The sequence below is a fragment of the Suillus discolor genome (genome assembly GCF_016758755.1).
Source record: "Suillus discolor strain FC423 chromosome Unknown F5147scaffold_85, whole genome shotgun sequence".
Lineage (NCBI taxonomy): Eukaryota > Fungi > Basidiomycota > Agaricomycetes > Boletales > Suillaceae > Suillus > Suillus discolor.
Genome location: NW_024541332.1, coordinates 26,741 through 49,777, shown reverse-complemented (window position 1 = coordinate 49,777; position 23,037 = coordinate 26,741). Strand labels below are relative to the sequence as shown.

Below are 23,037 nucleotides of genomic sequence, written 5' to 3'. Positions count from 1 at the left end.
ATCAGCTCATGACTGCCAAAAGATGGCGAAGACAGGCTGTGTGCGAGAGGGAGGGAGTGGGTGGGCGGTGCATCCATTGACTGTGTTCCTGAGTCGAGAAGCAGGGGAAATGATGATTGATCTTCATCAGCTGTGATTGGAGAGGGAGGTGGGTCAGACCATGCGGTAGAGCTGTGCAGTCGTTGATCACGCTTGATCTTCATATGCCTCTTGTGTGATGCGCTCGAGGAGTGGGGATGGATGTCACAAGGTCACATGGAGGGATGAACACCTCGTTGAAGGGGACACACGAGACAACTGATCCGATTATTGCTCTTGTTGTAAGAATACTCTGTAGAAATTGTAGTAAGTAATGGTAGAAACATGAAGGAAAAAGATATTACCGCTAGGATTTAATGTGATCCAATGTTTTGCGCGAGGAAGGTAAATGCGGGAACCCATAATAGTAGTCTTGCAGAGTTGATTGAAGCTATGGGTCATTATATATCACAGCATGCGGCAATATTTGAGGAAGCGTCAGGCAGCAAGACAATGAGGCAACTGCGAGGACTTTGACACAATTATCAGAATGAAAGTCACGTGAATATGCATTCGCTCTCACCACAGCCTGAAGGCATCTCCTTTCCGCCCGTTTCTGCCCTATACAAACCACCATACAAAATGTCAGCAACGGTGTACATTGACGCCATCCAAAAAGATGATGGTGTTGGACTGAAACCTCTTGCATTATCTGTTCTTTTCCATGGAAGTGTACCGCATGTATTTCAAACAGCAACCCGGATCATAAGTGGCGGCATTGCTATTATTGTTTTCTTGGAACTCAAAATAGCTTATAGCCGCTGGAAATCACTATTAATGTTCCCTCTGAATTTGCTGGCTATGTGGTGCTGATTCTTGATGCTGCTCCTTTGATGATATCTAGCCTACAACCAAGGCTGCGAACGGTGCGTCTACTAATTCCATTAATTCCAGTACACCCTACTCACACACTGTATTCTCTAGCCGTCCTTCTTCCCTCTTCCATCAGACTTCGATCCTTTCACTGCAAGGTGTTGGGTCACACTCTTATATAAGCTTGAATCTTGGCTGGTTCACGTTGTTGTCGACACACGCACACCCGAATGGACATGGGGTTGTGACGCATTCTGGATGGCATTTCTTGCAGCTTATCCTGACTTCCCTCATGGCTCTTGGCCCCTTTGGAATTCAAGAATCAGTCTGGAAGGAGCATTTATTGAGTCATGGACACTCACTGAGGATCCAGAGGATTCACCTGCATTGATCACAGATCATGATACTATCAGAGCTGGTATATGGACCAAGTTTCAAAGACTAGCCGCTGAATGTTTTCTGTACTCACTTGTAGCTGAGCTTTGATTTTCGAGAGCTACATATTTTTTGTCCTCGTATATAGTGTATATATATATATCAGATACCCGTTCTTACTGTCAAGCTTATTGAATGCATAGAATCGAATTATGACGTCTACAAGAATAATATAGATGAGCAAGTTCAAGCAGGCCGAGTCATTACATCATGCTTAGGGACAACATTTACAAGAATAATATAGATGAGCAAGTTCAAGCAGGCCGAGTCATTACATCACGCTTAGGGACAACATTTACAAGAAATGGCAAATGTATATCTTTGTCATTGAGCAGCTATAGTAGATTTTAACTCATGTATAGTAAACCAATGCTCGACCTAAACAATATATGTGACAAACATCTAGGCAAACACTGCACAAATGTCTAGATCGCTGTGTGTGACCTATGCTCCTAGCGCAGTGTTCTACAGTGGCCGCTTGGACCCAAGCTCGGATATATTCCAAACATCTGGCAGACGTTTGACTAAACATCTCATGGACAACCGGTGGCAGACATACCACATTCAAACCAAGCTAACATATCACACGTGTCTGCCCAGTGTCGCCCCGGAGGTCTCTCACAGGTCGTAATAATATTTGTATCAAATGTTCTTATTAGGTTACGGCCGTTTGGCGGTGTAGACTAAGGCCAATACTCGTTCCATGGGTTGCCATGACAGTATGAGTGCAATGGTATTTTCAACTCCGATTAAAATATTCATTGATAATAATTGTAAAATTTTCTAATCAATTCGGCTAAAATGCCCGCCCCATCGAAAGCAACTTTCCTATCTTCCTCGGACGCTGTCGCCCATCTAGCATCTTACCATTGCTTAGATGGTCTTTCCGTCAAGGATCTCATGGACTCCCGCGTCCATGGTGGTCTCACTTATAACGACTTTCTCATGCTTCCCGGAAAGATCGATTTCCCCGCTTCTGACGTGATTACTGATACCAGAATCACTCGTAATGTCGCTCTCAGAACTCCATTCATGAGTAGTCCTATGGATACTGTTACCGAGACCGACATGGCCATCAGTCTCGCGCTGTTGGGTGGTATTGGTGTCATTCATCATAACCAGTCTCCTGAATCTCAAGCGGCTATGGTCCGAGCCGTCAAAAGGCACGAGAATGGCTTTATTACGGATCCTGTCGTCTTCTCTCCAAATCATACGGTTGGAGATGTCCTTGACATCAAGGCCCGTCTTGGTTTCTGTGGTATTCCTATCACAGGTGCGTTATGCGTTTTACTTGCGTTTCCTTGATGAACACCTTTACCAATAACCTTCGTTCTTCTGACTAACGGGTTTCACCTGTGATCTGCGGATATCATTTTCATTTTGGCCATCTGATCTTCCTTTTCGCCCATCATGCCTGTGTGATCAAAACTGATGTTTATTCTTCAGAAACGGGATACATGGGCACTAAGCTCGTTGGTATCGTCACCTCACGCGACGTACAATTTGAGTCGCCTGAGACACTCCTCAGCGAGGTCATGACCAAGTCTCTTGTCACCGCTCCCCAAGGTGTCACGCTCGCAGAGGCCAACCAGATCCTTCGTTCTTCCAAGAAGGGAAAACTCCCCATCGTCGATGACCAAGGTCGTCTCACCTCTCTCCTCGCCCGCTCTGACCTCCTCAAAAACCAAAACTACCCGCTTGCTAGCAAGGACCCTAACAGCAAGCAGCTATATGCGGCAGCTGCAGTGGGCACACGACCCAACGACAAAGAACGCCTCAAGCTTCTTGTCGAGGCTGGTCTTGATATTGTCGTCCTTGATTCATCGCAAGGCAACTCCATCTTCCAGATCGACATGATTCAATGGATCAAGCAGACGTTCCCCAAGCTCGAGGTCATCGCAGGCAACGTCGTCACGCGTGAGCAAGCTGCCAGCCTCATTGCCGCTGGGGCAGACGCTCTCCGCGTCGGTATGGGTAGCGGCTCCATTTGTATCACGCAGGAGGTTATGGCAGTTGGTCGTCCACAGGCCACAGCTGTGTTTGCTGTTGCCGAGTTTGCATCTAAGTTCGGTATCCCGGTGATCGCAGATGGTGGTATCAGCAATGTCGGGCACATTGTCAAGGCACTTTCCCTTGGTGCGAATGCTGTGATGATGGGAGGGCTTCTTGCAGGCACCACAGAAGCTCCGGGAGAGTACTTCTACCACGATGGGAAGCGTGTGAAGTCCTACCGAGGCATGGGTAGTCTTGAGGCTATGGAGCAGGGTAGACCTGGTGTGGCTGGTCAGGCTAATGGTAAGCCCGGTTCCACGAAGCACACTCCAAACCTTTCGAGCAAGCCACACGAGAACGCCGCCACGTCACGCTATTTCTCAGAGTCCTCCGCTGTCAAAGTCGCTCAAGGTGTGTCGGGTGACGTCCAAGACAAGGGCAGCGTCAAAGCATTCGTTCCATACCTACACGTCGGTGTCCAACACAGTCTCCAGGACATTGGCGTGCGCAGTGTTTCAGAGCTGCAGGCAGGCGTGAAGGAGGGTCGTGTGAGATTCGAAGTAAGAACACCAAGTGCTCAGCTGGAGGGGGGTGTTCATGGATTGCATTCGTGAGTGATGATGACCTTCCGTTGCGATGTGTCGCTGATTTTTTCTGCAGATACACGAAGAGATTGTATGCCTGATATGACGGTTTGCGTTATTCCCCATATGACCAGTATCCACACATTAAGGTTCCCGCTTTGTACGCATAAAAACAAGTGAAAATTGTATGTACACCATTTGTTGATCGGACAAGGTGTGATCATGGTTGATCCTCGCGCATGATCAAGTTCAACGACTCACCCGTGGACTACATCCAAACCTTCCCTCATAAAAATGGGACGGACACAAAGCACGCTTGCTTGACCGTGTACGTACCAACGGCGATGACTATTTGTCCATCGATCAATCCACGATGATCACTGTCGATGGCTGGCGAACGCAGGATCGAAAGTTTTGAAAACCTGCTCAGGATTGGAATTTACTGGCAAGTCCAGTTTTACTAGTCGGTCTGTCGATGGCTTGCCAGGTGGCAGGCTGGGTCATTCCCTAAGGACGATGCCAAGGTCGACGTCCAACATTGGTTCAATCACCTGTCACACGTATACGCTCTGAACGCAAACCGTCCATCATGCGAACCAGGCTTATAGGCTGATCACAAACCATTCCTGGTACTGACTTGCACAGGCAACCGTAACTTGGTTTTCGGAACATATACCTGCCCATTTGGAACAGCCGCAGGTATCGATCTTCCAACGGGCATTCGGCTGACCAAACTTGCGCCCGCCATATGTTATAGCCAGGCCCTAATAGCTGGTGTCTGCTGACAATTCAATGAAGCTGTATATGCGATGCGCCGCCCTTTCGGGATAAAATATCGTCATCTTTATACAGTAAGCAAGGCGTCTAGAAGTACAGCATGTGAATTCGAATATTTAGCAGGTCTCTCTATCGCCATCATCAAGGCATCCCATCGACCCTCCTCATCGTCCAGCAATTCTTTCTTGCGAATCGTTGTCTACCCAACACAGTATAGAACAGCGGCCATTTCAAACTTAGTCGCCGTCATGCTGCAGGAGGATATCGCGTCAGGAAACCAGAGAGAGGTAGAACCAGCGGCGCTGTTAGACTCGCCAGCAACTGTTGCTCCTCGCAAGAATGTAGAGGATCTTCCATCCTATGGTGCGCAGCACCGCCAGGATGCACTTTGGCAAGGTGAGCGGTAGTCATATTATAATACCTACTGACTAGCTCAAAAAGAAGCAGGCGGTAACGAAGCACTCCCTCCTATGTGGCAACAGTTTCAGGTGCTAGACCATAAAACGCTGTATCAAGACAACAACCTGATCATGGGTTCACGGAACCGCCCTTTACCAGGTGTACGATTAGGTAAGCGAAGGGAGTGCGATTAAAAGCAAGAAACTCATAGTCGAGCACAGATCATCCTGGAGATCTCGTTCCCGGCTGTGAATGGCACATATCACCATCTGGTCGGTCCTATTTTGTCAACCACAATACTCGGACTACGTCATGGAGGAAACCTGTGCCAGATCGCCAAGCAGGGAGCTTGACGCCAGAGTGCGTCATCGAAGGGCATTCTAAGTGTATATGGGACATCGCCTGCTTGGGCACTATTTGCAGCATAATGAGCTCCTCGTCTGATGGTTCGATTCACCGATGGACAAGAGACGGAGAGCCGATAGGAAAGCCCTGGGTTAGTGACGGAGGAGTGGTAGGCTCCATAGGAGTATCTCCAGATGAAAGCATGGTCGTCAGTGGAAGCGCAGATGGCAGAATACGGCTGTGGAACATAAAGGAGGCCAAAATGGTAGGAAACCCATGGAAGGGACATAATGATGCAGTGATATGTCTGAACTGGTCTCCTGACGCTGTGGAGGTAGCAACTGGATCGTACGATGGCACCATACGACGGTGGAACCCAGATACTGGACGACAAATCGCACCACTGATAAAGACTAGTCATGGTTGGGTATGTGCTGTCAGATACTCTCCACAAGGCGACAAATTCGCGAGTGGTGGGGCAGACAAGATAATTCGCTTGTGGTCAAAGAAAGGCGAGCTACTCCTCGAGATCAAGGGACACGAGGATACAGTGACATCGTTGTGTTGGTTCAAGGACGGCACATACATCTTTTCCGCGTCATCAGATTGCACCCTCCGAACATGGCAGTCGTCTGATGGGAAGGAACTCGTTGTTTTTCAAGGTCATACGAAGGCCGTCACATCCCTATGTCTTTCCCCTGATGAATCTCATCTTGTCAGTGCCTCAAGGGACTGCTCAGTTCGCGTCTGGGATCTCAAAACCAATCAGCAAGTCGGAGACCCACTTTTACATGATGGCGAACTCTTGGCTCTTGCCATATCAATTGATGGAAATTATGTTGTCGGTGCTCAATTGTATGCAAAAGTCTATGTATGGAGCCTAGAGGTGGTACTCAAGCAGTATGGCAGTGATCAGGTTGGCGTGCGTATGTACGGATACTGTTATTGGCGTCTTCACTGACCAGGCTTTGGATTTCAGAGTTCACAGGATGGCAATGCAAACGCGAAGCCCAAGGCAAGTCATATCGGCATTTCTCTTGCATTGCATCTCACTTTGTTACTAGAGGCGTGCAGCTCCAATTAGAGATGTGCGTTAATCAGTTGTGAATACGATATTTTGCTCATCGATATCGTCAGCTTAACTTTGATGTCGTATCCAAACGGCAGGTTAATAACAAAGGCATGGCAAAATATGTCAGCATGGTTACATCTCTCTTGAGTATCTATTGACTTGACACTGATACAGGGAAATGATTTCTTTGGCGACATCGCAGACCACACGCCTCATCGACCAGCTCCACCCGCAGGCTCATCGTCCTCCCTTGCGAGTCGGTGGCGCAACTTGTTCGGGTTCCTGCGCTTTCGCACTCAACCTACAGATTTGGCGCCCCAACCACTTCAGCCCCAGCGTTGGTATTTCGCCCGTGATGACGTGAGTCATTCATCGTGACCAATATCTGTCCTGATATCCTGTGCAGGGACCAACACAAACTACTCAGAGGCAAAATTCTACTACCACCACGGAAGAGGTATCATGTGTGATAGGATGCTGTGGATTTTATCTTGTTCGTCGTCGGTCTACATCGTAGTAGTCAAGAGGCGTCCCGTCACGGTGAAGCCGCCTCCAGTCCGTCGCTTCGATACATGCTCAAGCGATTGCCGATACATCGCTGACACATGTAGCGTGCCTTCATATTCACAACACCATTGTATGGATGTTTGTATCTATACCAGTTGTTACAATCATCTACAGATTGTGAATATACCACTTGTGAGTGCAGGTTATAGACATCATACTAACAGAGCGAGCGACATAATTAAAGGGTATGTCCTAATCATGCTGGTGCATCAAATAACAAGATAATTTGTTGCCTATAACAATTCAAACAACGTTGCAAGTAGGAGTAGTTTGTCGAAACCGTAGTGCAGTGTTGCGCGAACTGGTGATAATGCATGGCCACACGAGGAAATCGCTGTAGTCTCTTCCTTAATGCGTAGCTGAGCAGGATCAGCCCCGTCGGTCCCCTTAGGGTTACTATGATGACTGGCAAGAATGAGTTAATACAAGCGAGACTCGGTAATTCATAGATCTGCTGGCAGCCATAGTCATGTTGCATCCATCCATACTATTTTCCATGAGCTATGACCTGGCCGAGCCATCACAGCGCACGCTAAGTCGAGGACATACACACCGTTATATCGTTGCGGTGCTACATAGTCTTGATCAACATTGACTGAGTCACTGGCATACCAGTAGCACATGGGCTCGTTGTCGGAATCCTCCTGTATAAATGTGGCTAGTAGTTCTGGTTTTGTCGTACTATGTTGCAGATTCGTCTGCACACTGGCAGGCTCATCTGGGATTGCTTAACGCCAGCAATCTTGTAACATGAGTCACCCATTTTATTTGTCCCTGAAAATCAACGTGTAATAAGCGGTGGTACTCACGTTCAAATTGTTTCAATAAATTGTGATTCATTGCCTTGCGTATCACTTATGGTGGTGATACATTTAACTTGAATGAGCTCCCTGACTCCTGAGTTGCTCAGCACGTGATGTTCACGTGATATTTGTTCGTGGGATAGTGGACGTGGTCGATGTTGAAGTATTCCGGAAATCAAGGCTCCATTGACTCCATAAGTGTTCATTGTCTCGTTATGCGACTGTACTGTTTTGCTGGGCTACTGTTATTGCTCGCTAAACCCATTTTATCAGACACTTCGTCATCTGGACTCGCTCCACCAGGGCTTCAGCCTCTAATAGTCCGCGGTGATGCTCTGCTTTCCGCCGGACAATTTAACGATGCAGCGAAAGCATACACAGACGCCATCTCGCTCTCCCCTGCAGATTATTTACTGTTTTACAAGCGAGCTACAGCTTACTTCTCGTTAAGCCGTCATGCGAGCGCGCTTGATGACTTCACCAAGGTTCTGGAATTGACTGGCGGAGAATTCGACCGCGCCATTATGATGATGGCGAAAATCCATACCAAGGAAGGAGAATGGGCTCGTGCCAAGGAGTTACTTGCAACGTATAACATGAAAGTTGCTGGCGATCAATCTGCGAACGACATGCTTAGTGATATCAGGGAGGCTGAGGCAGTAGCCTCGAAGGCTGTTAAAGCAAGGCGCGCCCAGCTATGGACTGTTTGCTCAGAAGCTGCAACGCAGGCTCTACGAGTAGCCAGTCATAGTTTTGAGCTTAGGCAGACAAGAGCAGATTGTAATTTGGCCAGTGGCGACGTGCAAGGAGCTGTGGTCGACCTAACGTGAGTTCTTGTTATTCATACGTTTACACATACTTACAAGAACTCAGTCGACTGTCATATTTATCCCACCCTACCACTCTCTCTCTTATCCGTATCTTCCGCCTCTCGTACTTCCTGCTTCCACCTTCACAGTCGTCCTCGCACCTTTCACCTCTCAAACAATGTCTTCATTTAGACCCCGACTCATCTTTGTGTTTACCAGCCCATAGACTCACGAAATCTCTCGACAAGGGTTTTGCTAAATTGGAGAAGCTTTTAGAGGCCAGTGATTGGAAAGGTGTTTTAAAGCATGTCGTTGGTAATGCGAAAGACTTTCCTGGCAATGGCTTTGCTCGTACTTTCGAAGACGCACTGCTTGCAAACGGGGATCCAGAGATGCTGTCACCACCTGCTTCCAAGCTCCCCCTACCTACTGTTATCTCTTCAAGCCCGCGTCGCGCTCTTATCCTTCGTGGAGCATGCCGTGCCTATTTGAGGCTCAACAATGCAAAGAAGGGCGAACCTTGGTGTGATGCTCTGCTTGCGATGTCTGAAGATACCTTCCGGGCCCTGAATGATATGGGCGGCGACATTAATGTGGAAGTCGACGCGTGGGTGGTGAAGGGCGAGGCAATGCTGATTCGTGAAGAGTGGGAAGACGCAGTACGCTCTTTTGAACGGGCGTTTGAGAGCAGTGGTCGCAGTGACAGAGACGTAAGCTGCCCCTCTGGATCTAAGTGTTCAGCATTCTAAAATGCCATTCAACAGGTGCTAGCGCGCTTACAGAAAGCTCAACGGCTACTAAAGCAATCCAAGCAGAAGGATTACTACAAGGTTCTTGGCGTCTCCAGGGATGCGGACGCGAAAACTATCAAGAAAGCCTTGTAAGACTTGCGTTCTCTCTCGTGTTTCTTGCCAATGACTTTCCCAGCCGCAAAGCAGCTATGACAGCACATCCTGACAAGGGGGGCTCAGAGGCGAAAATGGCAGAAGTGAATGAGGCATACGAGGTCCTGAGTAATCCAGGCAAGAACATGTATAATCAACATATTTGCGCATCTTGCTCATCACATCGTGTAGAACTACGTCAACGCTTCGACAACGGTGATGACCCAAATGATTCTGGCTCACATGGAGGCACTCCATTCACCGGATTCGCAAGTCCATTCGGTGGTGGCGGCGGCGGCGGCGAGCATCCATTTGCGCAGTTTTTCCAGCAAGCTGGGCAGCGCGGTTTCTCGTTTGGGAGAGGCCATTAATATCGACTATGACTCCTTACTATCGCAGCGTAATGTAGCTCCTCTTTGGATTGTAGCAGTATTATATCCATCAATGATTTCCATCTCCTTCAGATTTGAGCTACTCCTGTCCATTTCCTGATGCGTGCTTAGGATGTGGACAACGTTCTGCGAGTTACATATGCCATCTCTCCAATGAATCTCATGGGTATACTACGACATTTCGAATCTTCTGGGCCTATGATATCAGTGGAGCATCGTTTACTCCAGAGTTGTCTGCTTTTTCGTAACGGCCTCATACACTGGGCTCTGTGGTGCGGCTTATACTCAACTCGTTCAAGTGCAATAAACATGTATGAATACCCTCAACGCAGCTCAAGGTGTGCCATGTAGTATTGTAACGATTTGTCTTGCTCGCTGGTTAAACCCTATTGCTAACTGCGTCAATAAACAAGATGGCGCACGGACTTTTGTCACTGACTGTATTATTGTTCAAAGTGCTACTCCCCCAGGCCTGTGGTCGGCTGGACATTACAAACTCAAATCTGCTCCCGTCGAGTATTTGGTCGTGCGAGATGATAGGGCTGGGTATATCCGCGCTATTGATGCTAAGCGAATTTACGAACGGCCTTGACCGTGCGCCCTCCGCAATGATTTTCAGGCTGGTGGCGTTAGATGACGGGAATTGGATCTCTACTTCATCAAAAAATGGACTGAAATTCCCAAGGTTAGGGTTGGAGTTTGAAACGACACACACTTACGACCCGACCACATACAACCCTGACACAGGGTTCACAGGGTAAAATCCCAATGCACTAAACAAATACCACGCGCTCATCTGGCCGCAATCTTCATTCTGCAGTATATCAGTCTAATGGTCTGGCTGAACGTTCTACAGGTTGACATACCCCAGAGAGGCCATTGACGGAAGCGTTGTAGTTTGACTCTGCAATCTGGCGGATACGTGATTGAGATTTTGACGCAGCTCCAGCAAGGGAATATAGGTAGGGAATATGATGGGATGGCTGCAAGAATGTATTAGTGGCTATGATACCGCATGCTAGGAACGGACCTCGTTGGTATGATCATTGTGACCTGAAGCAGACCGAAGAAATCAGTAAGAAATATCAATTCGGATCATATTTAGAATTGACCACCGTCAAAGTGCTCGTCCAAGAATTCCACAAACGTCGCGTTACCGCCTTTGCGAGCGATCAATCCCGGTATATCGTGTATCACGTCAAATGTATAAGCCCATTTATCGCCTTCCGTCCACCCGTTATCGGGACCCGCCCATGCACCGCTCGCGTTGCGCGCTTCCATAAAACCAGTAAGTGAGTTGAAGATAGTAAAGGGATTTTGCAGTGAGCGCTGTCGGAAAAACTGTTCCTCTTCGCTCTTATTGAGGAGACCTGCGAGCACAGATACGGCAAAATCGTCATCTGAATAGATGAAATGAAACAAGGCAAGGTGGTAAGTATTAGCTATATAAAGAGAGAGCAAGATCGTCACAAGAATAGTCCAGGGTTCGAGACGCTGATTCGGAATGGACATCGTCTGCAACCCAGCCCTTCTCTTCGTAGACCGAAGTCAAGCCGGCACGAACTTCATAATCGACATTCTGTGACAATCAAAAGATCTGATGCTGCAATGGTTGAAAAATCAAATTCTTACTTCCTGACGATCAGAGTATCTATAGACATTCGGCTTAGTTACACGTATAACAAGAGAACTTTCAAACCCACACAGTAGTTGTATCATTGACCGGAGGCACTGTTGCATCGCTATAAACGGCCTCCCATGCGGTCTCTAAATCAAACCCGGCCATGCCTTTCAAGACAGCCTCTGCAATGAGGGAATCTGCGTGAGTTGCGACCTGTACAAGCATGTTCACTAGTCACGCGGAACGGCATGTAACAGAAAATGAGGTACCATGATGTTCGTCTCTGACCACAGAAATTCGATGAGAATTCAGGATTAAGATAGTCACTAAAACCTACCAATGATGTTCTTCCACATTGGGAGTCGACCACCCTGTGAGCTGTGAATGAAAACATCTTTCATTGAACAGGTCGTAATATAATTCACCTCTTTGTAGTCCTGCAACATACTCTGTACCATACCTGGTATCCTTTCGGGCGCAAATAAGATAAGCCACGCCCATTCGGCACGAAATGTGTCCTTATGCAATACATTAGATCTCTATCATGCCTAGAGCTTGGTGCTTACCCAGTTCGAGTATCCAGTATATGATATTCCTTGATGCACGGCATCATCGTATCCTGAGTAGTACTGACCATATTCGCTCTGCTCGTAAGGATACTAAAAGGAGACATGAGCATACTTCCGTGGTGAACAAATAAATAAAAACTGCCTGCAATGTGTGAAAAAACGCGGTGTAGAAAGTTTGCAGTTGATCTTTGGAAGCACCTTTGATCTTGATCAACTCCAACTTCTCAGCCCAAGACGATCGAGTCGCCGTCGCTGTGTCTTCTAGCGTATTCCCATCAGGTATCTCCGTGTCCAGGTTCTTTCTAGCTTGCTCAACAGAAATGAATGAAACGCCGATCCTGACACTGACTTCCACCACTTCAGGTGAGAATGAGACATATCCTGATAGAAGCGTGCCATTGCCGCTTGTCTGGCCATCAAAAAGAGTGTTATTTTTGGAAACGCCCCATGAGGCGAAAGGCTGGTCGAAGCGCGCGCAGAAATATCCGCTCCAATGTTTTGCAGGTGTCGAAACTGGCGCAATAATGAAGTCCTGACGCTCAGGATTGCTGCCAGAAATTTCGCGAGTGTCAGGATTAATAAATATGGAACCCTGAGGATAAGTCAGATTATGCGGGTCTGCAGACCCGAGAACGCTAGCCCGAGTAGCTTCAACAAGAACGTAAGGTTGACGGGTATCAATGAACGTGAAGCGGAGGTGTCCGACACGAGAAGCTCAATAGAACTCAGCAAATTGAAATATCTGTCGATATGGAATAGATAACGCACTAGCACTGTGTTCGGCTAAAATTTGACCCCCTTCAATAGCATTCATGTTCACACTGTAGTAACTAGCAGTGATAACTTCGTTCTCGTGAGTGAAACTCATGCCTCGATTGTCGAATTTAGGTTGCACCTGACCGGCGCCTGGAGATATCACCACTTGACCGCTCTCACCCATCCAGATGGCTGGTTGGTGGGTTGCTTGAAAGCCATGGATTGATGTCGCAGTGTAATTATATGGAGTGACAGATACGTAGTTCTCAGATGTTTGGGCCACCCATCGTGTCATGGCAAATGGGGGCGACGTTGACGGAATCATACCTCCAGACCCATTTGGAGAGTCCCCACCATTGCCAATAAGCCTATTGAATTAAAAGTATGAGTTAGGCATATGTATAACAACCTGAATGTGCGAGTGGTGATGCTTACGGATTAACATTGTCCACTGCTTCACTAGGCGGAAGTCTGAAGGCGTCTGGGACGTCTTTTTGTGTTGTAAGTGAAATTAGGCCACAGAGCAGAAGAAGAAGTGACTGAATGCTATAACTGTTCCTCATCTCTATGTTCGGGAATGGACACAGACAAAATAAGTCTGTACTCAGTACATCCAGCTCGGCAACAGCCGCATGCTTACGATTGCCGCCAACTTGAATGAGTGGCTCACGAGTCCTACTAGTCACCACTACTGACCGGTTGACCGGCTAACCAACAGTCTAATAGATCTTGCGCGCGCGCTAGCTGGCGTTCCCATCAAGGCCTCTAGAAGAGCCAACACGGGAGGGAAGCGAACTGTTTTGACTCGTTGGTATCTTAACATGTCACCTCCCCGCGGTAGACGCAGTTCTAAACTTATAACATTTTTTCCAAGACTCGGAAAACGGACATCCTTGCACAGCCATTCTTGGCAAAACATTAAGTCAAGCGGCTCACCGTGCCCTCTGAGAAGTACCAACAAAAACAGATCACGGTCTTCCTGACGCTCCAACTTGAAGTGAATGGTTTTTGTCAAGGCCGCAAGGACTCCGTGTAATTAGAAGTTGAGTAGTCCCCGTGATATGATTACTCTCAAATTCTAATGTGGAACTGCGTTTGTTATTACTACTTGGCATCCAGAGTGATGTCTATTTGTTTGATAAATCGGGTGCTATCGATAATGTCTAAACTACTATTCGATTGTCCCGCGATATGTTTGTGCTGACCTCAGTACCTTAACCATGTAGGGGGAAATATTACAAACTGGGACCATCCGATGAGGCATCACACGGTACAATATTAATGACAATCCCAAAATACCTTATGGAAAACACGACTCTGGGTATTCCTGCTATCATCATGCGTTCGACAACCCCGTGGCCCGAGCGGGTGGAGTTACCGATATGCCATAACCTAGTACGATGCACACTAGTTCTGTCGGTCTGTCGATTACACTTGACAATGTCCGTCTCTCGCGCGGGTACGTGGCTAAAATGTGAGTTACGCACTCACATTAATATCTGTAGTAAGCCCCTGTCCAGATACGCTCCCACCTTGGACGCAGGCTGCAAGGAGCCGATGGATAAGAAAGGCATGGTTCAAAAGTAATGGTAATGTGCTTCCGCTGGTCAGTTCTCACTTCGACAGAGTCTCTACGTAACAAGGCATTACCTGAATACTGATCACTGATGACCTTCAAGCTCTGAGACTACGTATTCTAGAATACGGTGTACACAACTCCTCTTTGGACGCACCTGTCTAATAAGGCTTTACAGAATTTCGAATTCCTTCCTACAACGTCAGCGTCTCTGTAGCTCAGGTGTCTGCGTTGCTATCCTTCGTCATCCTGGGCGCCTGCGGGTGCGAGGCGTGGGCATGCTGGTATGGCCTGGGATACGTGTAGCTGGTCTTATTAGGGGCCATTCAAAACAACATATCAATGACGTCGATGTCTGGAACGTCTTGATATTTGTGATGGAAATGGACCAACAACTTTTACTTACTGTTCGTATTCCAGGGTGGAGGTCACCGGTAGAGTCATACTCACGCTCGATCCCATGTAAAGGCCAAGCAATAAATTAGGGATAATCAACAATTGTGTGTAGCTCGTGAAGGGATTGGATGGAATACAGAGTGATTAACAGTGCTATTGATATTGTGTGATATAAGTAAATTTGTGGTACGAACATACGTGCGATGGGTATGAAATATATACGAATAAAATCTGAACACGCTAGAAGACCAATAAAATATAGACGGAAAGCAAATATTAATGCGACTCTACTGGTGGTTTCTCCGCTTTGATCTCCCTCATGCGATCCCTGACATACTTCGCCATCTTGTATGTCTGATACAAGCCCTGAGTGTGATCCGGCTTCCAGCCAACAGGTAGACGCTCATGCTGCAGCCAATCGTGCAATGTGCTAATGGCGAGGCCGTTCTTCGCCGCGTCCTTGCCACCTAGGACTCCGATAGCGATGACTATCTCGCCTCGAGCTATCTCACCATGCACACCATCCAACACTCCGCACTGCGCTTCTCTCTTGACACGGATGTGCGCGGCATCCTCGAGAGTCATTCTGTCTGGGAATACCTTCCCTCCGTCTGCACAAAGGGCTTCTAATAGCTTCCTGTTCACCATGCATGGAGCATATTCTGCGCCGTTTCTGTCGTCTTTGTGAACAAGTGATGCGTTATGCTCGATCATGTTATGACGAGCGAGATCTGAGAGCGACAAGGATCTGTATTGCCCGAGTAGGAGCATGCTGCCAAACGACAAAATGCAGGCCAGCACTGTTGATATGCGGTAGCCGTTTCTGAGTCCACTAACGAGGTCCCATGGGCCGATGTTCTTGCCATCTCGTGGACTGAACGAAATATCGTCAGTTCTTATGTATCACAATTCTGGAGATTTGATACTCACAGGTAACCATGGTTGGCGAGGGCATTCAGCGCCGGGCAGGGTGATCTTGCGTCATTAGCCTGTGCTGGGCAGAAGTCATATGTCTTGCCCGTCACTGGACAGGAGCCTTGTGGATGTTCATGTCCTTTTGTAGAAGTATGGGCGGACGGATGTGAGTTTGTGGAAGTACTGGAAGTCATGATATGTATGTCTAGTGAGGGGTGAGAATCTGCGGGTGGTCTGATTGTGGTATGTCTGATGAAGGCCGAGAATCTGAGGATGGTCTTGGTTAATTCGTGGACTGCTTGACTTTATAGGCGTCAAACGAAATAAGGGGAACAGTCTAGGAGAGGTATCGCAAGGGTGAGGGAACAATTAAAACGTAACTAGTTCCTAGTTTCAGCGGAGACAAGGAAGTTGCGATATCTATCATACGCTTATATGCGATTGAAGTAGGGGTGTTCCTGTAGTTCCTGTGTGACTTTGTGACTCTAACGTACGAGCACAGATAAGTTGATGTATCCCTCGGTTGATATGACGATCACATGCTGGCTGTGGTTTAGTGCGATCGGCAAGGTATGAAGCAAGCAAAATTGTGATATCCGAGTCGGCATCAAACATTGACTTACGTTCTTTGGGCGGTGCCGCCACTAGTATGGACCGGATGATTTCGAAACCACTGCCACTGTCGCGATGCCCATGAAACTCGAGCTTAAGCTCGTAAGTTTGCAGGGCGCTTGAAGAATTTGGCTTGGCTGTGAAAAAGTTCAAGGCGCCCAGTGTCACGCATGTGCAGATTTTGATATGGACACAGCCTTGACCGAATTAGTTCATCGGCATACTTTCGCTTCCTACCCATGACTCATGAGGCATTCAAACTCTTTAGCGGCGGCTCAACTCCATTCAACATAGTCCACCAAGTTGCCCAAACCAACGTTCGGACGATGCGACGTGCTCGGGCCCTTCTGCAATTTGCGCCAAAGGTATCTACTATTTGAACAACCGGCCGTGTTGAGCGGTAATACCAGTGGAATGAAATGTTGTGATGCGCCCAACTGCGAGGCACCGCTTTTAATTGTAGATCATATCCCTTACTCAGGTATCATTAATGTATCAGGTCCGTCAAAGATTGTGATGGAGGCTGAAGCGTTGATATCTGGGATGGGGAGGCATGCCATGCCAGGGCAATGGGTTACTTAATTGGGAGCCCTGGATTGTCCCAGACCGTCAAACGCGTCCATGCACCGCCCTGCACCTATTCCCATGACCTAAGTATCATTGATTTGCGCGCGTACATATGAAACTTACTTGCTCCCGGAAACAGCATCTCTCCGACCGGAACTGATCTCACCCGATCATTCTCAAGATACTCGAGCTATCTGTGAGTATGTGTTCTGTAAGCAGCGCTGTAACATTTGAATTCATTAGGATTAAAAAAAAAAGTCCTGCGGGCTTTCGTCCGAGTTATACTCTGGAAGACTGGCACTTCTTCACGCGAAAGCACCTTGCGTGTAGTCAGTTCCCTGGTCAATATTTTTAGCCTTGTCGGACTTTCTTTCTTGGCCGTCTCTATTAGAGTGGTCCATGGCCTTCCCCATGGGCCCAGTCAGGCTATCAGAAACGGAAGAAACTAGTTGTGTGCACACTTTCCTGAACCCAAAAACACAGATATGGAATAGGTCAGTATTGAAATTCACTATTCGGTAGGCGTCATGCGATGCCCTTCGGTGCCAAGACATCTTTGGCATGTGAGTCAGTCTACAGCTGGTCACAGCAAGTTCAGGTACCGGTACCATTGGCAAATTTGACGTAGACTGGCAAGAGATACTGAACCGCAATGCAGATAGCACGTCCCAGAACAACGGGAATATCTGAACGTGAAACCGAGCACCAGTGCTCAAATCTCATGTGAGCCAACATCCAACAAACATCACATGAAATGGATGATAGCTTGTGGGCGGGTGCCATCATTGGTAACGGGCGCAGATGTTGTGCTTGCCTAAGTATAACCTGTGTGATAGATATGTAGGCGCAATCCAATGCTCAGCGCTGGGTCATCAAAATATCGGGATATCCCTGAACGGACTCATGTATTTGACATGTTCCCATAGAGGATTAGTAGCGCGAGGAACGACGAGGACGACTCGGAGGTGGCCCGGATCTCGCATGATAGATATGAATTCGGTCAGGTAAGCGGCTCTTGCCGGTGTGATCTGATCCCCGTCATATGAACTTCGGTTCAAGTCCGTTGGTCTTGTCCAATCGAACAGTATACCAAAAGCGGTGTAATTATGAAAGCGTGGTTAACAAGTACGTTGAACCGAATCTCGATGCTCGTCGTGCTGAGAACTGAAACCATTGAGCTGTGAGACACGTTAGAAAGCGTGGTGCATATCAGTTGAAACACCCACATAGTGAGCGTCGACGATAACCCAAGTAGAACGTGTTGTCAATCGGACAAACACCAGGTCCGTCAGCATCCGCGGGAAACATGACTACTCTGTATCAGTCTCGATGATCGCCTTGGACGTAACCCGTCGTTTTTTCTCTGAGCATGGGTATATCAAACAGGCCGCGGTTATGAGGATGAGATGTTCTCACTTGGTGGCCTCCGTATACGCACGGTGGGTTGCTGAAGAAATGCATCCTCGTACCTCTCTGAGAGTTCAGCCAACAGCGGATGTACGAGATTCGATGCGACCAATTCTCGGATAAAGCTAAGGTGCGGTGTTTGATATGAAACCGGAGATAAACTTGCAAAAAAAATCAAATACCGATATCAAGAGTCTTGGATGAGCCATATATCGAAGACAGGCGCTTTTTTGCTGCAGAAATCACGCTTGCGAAGTATCGTCAGTATAAATGGGCCTCGTGAAAGACAGTAACTTACGTTCTGTCTAGAGTCATACCCGAGATTAAGACTCTGAGAACACCCTCCCAATTAAATGCCCACATCCTATTTTGCATGCTATCTGCTACCGCTGGTCGCTGTTCGAGAATGGAGTCCAAAATGCAAACCAGGACCTTAGTGGCTTGCCAGACCAGGGCTTGGAGAAGACTTGGAGACAAAGGTTCCAAGTCCTCATCATCGTTTTCCTCCACATCGTCCTGAGATTCCGATTGGTGCTTGCTATGTGTTCTCGATAGATATTTAGTTTTGAGCTGACGAGCCACCGCTTCAGCAAGAGATTTGACTTCGTCTTCAATCCGCCATTCCGGAATAAAGCAATCTATCAAAGGCCAAGCGGTCCAAGTATCTCTTGATTTCAACTTTCCCTTGCCTTGACGGATATTTTCAAGATCGACAGCACGTTGGGCACTAGCATGGCTGTATAGTTGGTGAGTAAGATCAAGCAGGTGATTTGTGCGGATTGTCTTGATTAACATGGCATGTTCTGTAAGTTCTGCATGGTGTGCAACAGGGACTCGCACTGTCTTCCGCGAACGCTGTGATCTGGTCTGCATGACTGCATGTTGTCTCTTATTTTTCTCCGTTACAAAAATTAAAGTTGTTTTCCTTTGTTTACCTGAAGGTCCTGGAGTCTATGACATCATCTTCAAGTTGAACGTCGATGTCTTTTGAACGCAGCATCACTTGCCTCTTGCAATCATCTCATCAACACAGAAATTTTGTGAAACTACACTGAACTAGCTATGGACTCGTTGCCACTCGATGTTTCTCATCCTGCAGTGCAGGATTACCTTTCCCTTATACGGTGTGTAGTATAGCCCCTCTCAATCACCATCATCGATACCTACTGATTAGCTGCACAGGCTACAGGTCCTCACCCCTTTATCACTTTTGATTAACATCGCAACACTAGTTGTATGCTCAGTCATTGTCAAACCCTCAGCTGGTGAGCATCATGCTTGCACTTCATTTCGTCTCTCATCCTGTTGGTGTTTACTAGGGACCATTATCAAGTCACACCCTACATCGATATCTCCTTCTCCAAGTCTCATCTCTGCCTACGTCGTCGCCATATGCCTTGGGCAAATAGGCTACTGCACATTGCTCGGTTGTAGCTAGGAAGCCGGAGACGAAGGTAAGCAGCGCATTGTTAGTGAGCAATTGAAGTGTCCTTAGCACACGCAGACAACGATAGTGAAAGGAGTTGGTCTTTCCCTCGTGTTTGCAAACTGGTTGATGGCTCTTTGGGCCGTGTGTTGGGTACGTCGCATATCATAAACCTGTTGAACTTAACCGTCATACGTGACCAGGTCCTTGAGTTTTTCTTACTCTCAACGATACTTCTTGGACTTCTGGTTCTATGCTTGTTATATTCGAATATTGCGCTGCTCACATATCATCCTCCCACATCATCCCGCCCTCTCGACACGGCACTCATTCACGCTCCACTGCGTTTCTTCCTCATTCTTCCTCTATCCTTGCTGTTTCCCTATTCGCTCTTGTAGGAGTCTTGTTTTTGAGAGAAGTTGCATTACTGATTGTGTATGCCTTTCAGCCTCACTCTGGGGTTATATTATTCACCTAGTAACCCCGACCATTACGGGCGCTTTGCCTGGCCTGGATTTGGGGTCACATTTGGTGCAAATCTCATTGGCCTATTTGTGATACTGATGCGCCGTGATATCGTATGGGCTGTCGCAGCTACTTGGATTTGTGTCAGTATATGGACTGCGAGGCCCAAACCTGCTCTTGTTTATGTGAGCTAAATTTTATGATAATTCTACTTCTTACCTCACACTTGTCTAGATTACTGTTATTGTGTTCACCGTACTTCACCCTCTGGCTCTCATTGGAACGCTCCTCTACCGTCGACTTACCAAGCGAGAAGGGAGAATTGCACTACCCACTGATGAAGAGCATGATACAGGAGCACCAAACGGGCGTGGTCCGCGAGAGATAGATGCCGAAGCTCTCTGGGGCTCTGGCTGAGCAGCGGTGAGATTCTAGTTCCCTTTCCTCTCCGCTAGCGCGTTACGTGAACATTTTAAATGGCCTGATTCCCGTTGGTTACATACTATATGAACCCTTTCCTCTCCGTTAGGACGTTACGTGAACGTTATATTTGGTCTGATTGTTACATACCGCATACACAAAAGATGAAAAATAATAAGGTTGCAAATCGTCAAGGACTCCTGAATGAGTGCAGATAAGGCGCCGCACGTGATTAAAATGTCATAGACGCGCACACCATGGTCCGACAGTGACCTTTTACTTCCATCATCGATAACGGCGATAAAGCAACGCCCCACTTTCACCATGGCTGTAAGACCAAGACCGAAAATTCGTGCTTTGCTTATAGACATTTCTGGTACTCTGATGATCGGCTCGACGCCCACACAAGAAGCAGTTCAAGCGCTTGCTGAGCTGCGGCGCAGTAAATTCCCATTCAGGTTTTGTAGCAATACCAGCAAAGAATCCACCTCAGTCCTTCAGAAGAGAATGCTAGATGCTGGTTTTGACGTGCAAACCGGTGAATCGCAAGAACTATGGACGAGCCTTAAGGCCGTACGGAGTCTTATCCGGTCAAGGGGTCTCAAAAGGTAAGCGATCCAAAATTTTTTAAGCATGGCATAGCATCAAGCTGAAGCCGTTCCAAGACCGTATTTCCTGTTGTCCGAGTCCGCTAAAGACGAATGCATTTCCGGAGGACTGTACGATCATAGTGCCCCCTATGACGCGGTAATTGTGGGCTTGGCGCCTGCGCTGTTCGACTATGATCATCTTAATTCTGCATTTCGGATTCTTGTTGGAGAACATGATTCGCAGAAGCGGTGTGGTGAGGATCCGAAGGCATCGATCCCCCTCATCGCTTTACACAAGGCGAGATACCTAGAATCCTCGGGCCATGGGCTTGCACTTGGTCCAGGACCGTTTGTCACCGCTCTTGAAAATGCCACCGAAAGGGAAGCGGAGGTGCTCGGCAAGCCCAGTAAAGCTTTCTTCCAAACGGTGATTGAGAGCCTCGATTGTGAGGGATACGATTCTGAAGGATGCATCGCCGTGATTGGCGACGATGTCCGAACGGACCTTGGTGGCGGCGCCATAGACCTGTGTCTCTGGAGGATCTTAGGTATTGAGTTGATTTGTTACAATTTGCCGTGCCAAGCGATTATTAATGGGGATTCTCAGTGAAAACAGGAAAATACCGACCAGGGGATGAGTGCAGGGAAGGTGTGCACCCTCCCGATGAGGTCTGTGATTCGTTCGCAGACTTTGTCAATAAGTTATTGTCTGCACATGTTGCACAGTGTTCGAAAGAGTAATTGTAGTGCTTTTTCACTTTAAATAGGAACTTCAACGCTTGTGCTTTGCTAACGCGGTACCGATCTGAAGCTGAGATCAGAAGTGCCGAGTGTGTTTCTGGTCTGGCTTTCTATATTTTCAGATTTTGAGCACATGGTCTTGGATACTTGAAAGATCGATTTCCCACTGATCTCGGATGGGATTCAGCATATCGGGAAAAGTTTGTTCAGAATCATGACCTGGTTGTTGTCAAGATCGATAACGCAATTAACCGCAGCGACAATCCGGCCATCCAACCGGCGGCAACCATGTGCCCTGTCGATCTTAACGGCGATTTCCCACAATGGTAAGAGAATATTAAACATAGCATTGGAGACGAAGAGGGAAAGCCACCGCGCCAATCCGAAAATCAGTGTCGCGGTTGAATTTATAGACAAGCGGATGGAATTATTTTTGACGAGTGAACGGATGCTATGGTTGTATGATTTAATGGAGCCAGGAAACCAACGTGCAAACCGCATGACCAAGAGTCCGCTTAGAGCGCAAGTAGATCGGAAGGTGCCATGCTGCGTCCGCCGTATACGTAGTACCGCGGATGATCGATGAGTCAAGAGATCCTCTTTAGAACATAAAGAACGGGGGTAGGCGAGGATGGAGTGCATCGAGTGATGACCGACTGGGGGTGCCGAATGAGCTATGTCCACGGATGAGAAGCACGGTATCACCTCGGAGAGTTGCTGCGAGTGATGTGGACGTAAAGAGGGTGATCAGAGCCAGTGTATTGAGGGATGTGTATAACCGAAGAGAGACGGGGACTATGTAGTAGTATGACAGGATGGTACGGCAGGAGAACGGAGACTAATTGAGGATAGGTGTATTACATTCTCAGCTGACGATAAGATCGGCGGATAAGTCAGGAATGAGAAGGGATTGGGGGCGGAGATCACTGGTCAAAAAGGGGAAAAGATCATCGTATATAATAATGTGGTAATTCAAGTGCGGTTAGGCGGATTTACTTACGAAAAAGAGTGACCGGCGGCCGATTT

At 47.6% G+C, this 23,037-nt stretch overlaps 8 protein-coding genes across 8 annotated transcripts; 5 read left to right on the top strand and 3 right to left on the bottom strand.

Moving 5' to 3' along the window:
• Positions 1-660: 660 nt before the first annotated feature.
• Positions 661-1,377, top strand: F5147DRAFT_779365 (uncharacterized protein; the record flags this gene model as incomplete). The annotated part of the gene is made up of 4 exons (XM_041442280.1): positions 661-759; positions 837-944; positions 1,003-1,309; positions 1,367-1,377. 4 exons carry the CDS (start codon positions 661-663, stop codon positions 1,375-1,377), a joined length of 525 nt encoding a protein of 174 aa, XP_041287137.1.
• A 749-nt stretch (positions 1,378-2,126) lies between these two features.
• Positions 2,127-4,441, top strand: F5147DRAFT_422416 (IMP dehydrogenase/GMP reductase; the record flags this gene model as incomplete). Its single annotated transcript, XM_041429749.1, has 3 exons — positions 2,127-2,599; positions 2,773-3,928; positions 3,979-4,441. Coding segments are annotated over 3 exons (1,654 nt in total), but the record flags the coding sequence as incomplete, so codon positions are not given.
• A 3,639-nt stretch (positions 4,442-8,080) lies between these two features.
• Positions 8,081-9,963, top strand: F5147DRAFT_642610 (uncharacterized protein; the record flags this gene model as incomplete). Its single annotated transcript, XM_041433097.1, has 4 exons — positions 8,081-8,691; positions 8,739-9,384; positions 9,439-9,554; positions 9,602-9,963. The coding sequence occupies 4 exons, from the start codon at positions 8,081-8,083 to the stop codon at positions 9,927-9,929; spliced, it is 1,701 nt and encodes a 566-aa protein (XP_041287135.1). The 3' UTR covers positions 9,930-9,963.
• A 310-nt stretch (positions 9,964-10,273) lies between these two features.
• F5147DRAFT_779362 (glycoside hydrolase family 92 protein) lies at positions 10,274-13,459 on the bottom strand (the record flags this gene model as incomplete). The annotated part of the gene is made up of 16 exons (XM_041442279.1): positions 10,274-10,336; positions 10,390-10,621; positions 10,670-10,764; positions 10,817-10,933; positions 10,981-11,003; positions 11,063-11,350; positions 11,421-11,529; positions 11,583-11,601; positions 11,654-11,784; positions 11,841-11,854; positions 11,909-11,942; positions 11,997-12,089; positions 12,138-12,230; positions 12,280-12,854; positions 12,909-13,264; positions 13,332-13,459. The coding sequence occupies 16 exons, from the start codon at positions 13,457-13,459 to the stop codon at positions 10,274-10,276; spliced, it is 2,370 nt and encodes a 789-aa protein (XP_041287134.1).
• Positions 13,460-14,922: 1,463 nt separating this feature from the next.
• On the bottom strand, positions 14,923-16,091 carry F5147DRAFT_422227 (Chloroperoxidase). Its single transcript, XM_041429748.1, has 2 exons — positions 15,799-16,091; positions 14,923-15,742 (listed from the first exon to the last, which is right to left on the bottom strand). Exons 1-2 carry the CDS (start codon positions 15,975-15,977, stop codon positions 15,145-15,147), a joined length of 777 nt encoding a protein of 258 aa, XP_041287133.1. The 5' UTR covers positions 15,978-16,091; the 3' UTR covers positions 14,923-15,144.
• A 2,452-nt stretch (positions 16,092-18,543) lies between these two features.
• Positions 18,544-19,242, bottom strand: F5147DRAFT_779360 (uncharacterized protein; the record flags this gene model as incomplete). Its single annotated transcript, XM_041442278.1, has 2 exons — positions 18,544-18,616; positions 18,668-19,242. The coding sequence occupies 2 exons, from the start codon at positions 19,240-19,242 to the stop codon at positions 18,544-18,546; spliced, it is 648 nt and encodes a 215-aa protein (XP_041287132.1).
• Positions 19,243-19,345: 103 nt separating this feature from the next.
• F5147DRAFT_720984 (uncharacterized protein) lies at positions 19,346-20,874 on the top strand. Its single transcript, XM_041438855.1, has 8 exons — positions 19,346-19,493; positions 19,552-19,634; positions 19,689-19,753; positions 19,779-19,823; positions 19,874-19,948; positions 19,999-20,189; positions 20,244-20,445; positions 20,495-20,874. Exons 1-8 carry the CDS (start codon positions 19,432-19,434, stop codon positions 20,675-20,677), a joined length of 906 nt encoding a protein of 301 aa, XP_041287131.1. The 5' UTR covers positions 19,346-19,431; the 3' UTR covers positions 20,678-20,874.
• Positions 20,875-20,959: 85 nt separating this feature from the next.
• Positions 20,960-22,063, top strand: F5147DRAFT_840487 (HAD-like domain-containing protein). The gene is made up of 3 exons (XM_041444294.1): positions 20,960-21,288; positions 21,346-21,818; positions 21,878-22,063. Exons 1-3 carry the CDS (start codon positions 21,005-21,007, stop codon positions 22,009-22,011), a joined length of 891 nt encoding a protein of 296 aa, XP_041287130.1. The 5' UTR covers positions 20,960-21,004; the 3' UTR covers positions 22,012-22,063.
• Positions 22,064-23,037: the final 974 nt, after the last annotated feature.

Bases quoted from the DNA above. Each gene is read 5' to 3' on its own strand.
- F5147DRAFT_422227 (XM_041429748.1), bottom strand. From the start codon at position 15,977: ATGACTTCCAGTACTTCCACAAACTCACATCCGTCCGCCCATACTTCT. The intron at 15,743-15,798 runs GTGAGTATCAAA...TATTTCGTTCAG, and splicing joins CTCGCCAACCATGGTTACCT to TCCACGAGATGGCAAGAACA.
- F5147DRAFT_720984 (XM_041438855.1), top strand. From the start codon at position 19,432: ATGGACTCGTTGCCACTCGATGTTTCTCATCCTGCAGTGCAGGATTAC. The intron at 19,754-19,778 runs GTCGCCATATGC...TTGGGCAAATAG, and splicing joins GTCTCATCTCTGCCTACGTC to GCTACTGCACATTGCTCGGT. The intron at 20,190-20,243 runs GTAGGAGTCTTG...TATGCCTTTCAG, and splicing joins CTGTTTCCCTATTCGCTCTT to CCTCACTCTGGGGTTATATT.
- F5147DRAFT_840487 (XM_041444294.1), top strand. From the start codon at position 21,005: ATGGCTGTAAGACCAAGACCGAAAATTCGTGCTTTGCTTATAGACATT. The intron at 21,289-21,345 runs GTAAGCGATCCA...AGCCGTTCCAAG, and splicing joins CGGTCAAGGGGTCTCAAAAG to ACCGTATTTCCTGTTGTCCG. The intron at 21,819-21,877 runs GTATTGAGTTGA...GGGGATTCTCAG, and splicing joins GTGTCTCTGGAGGATCTTAG to TGAAAACAGGAAAATACCGA.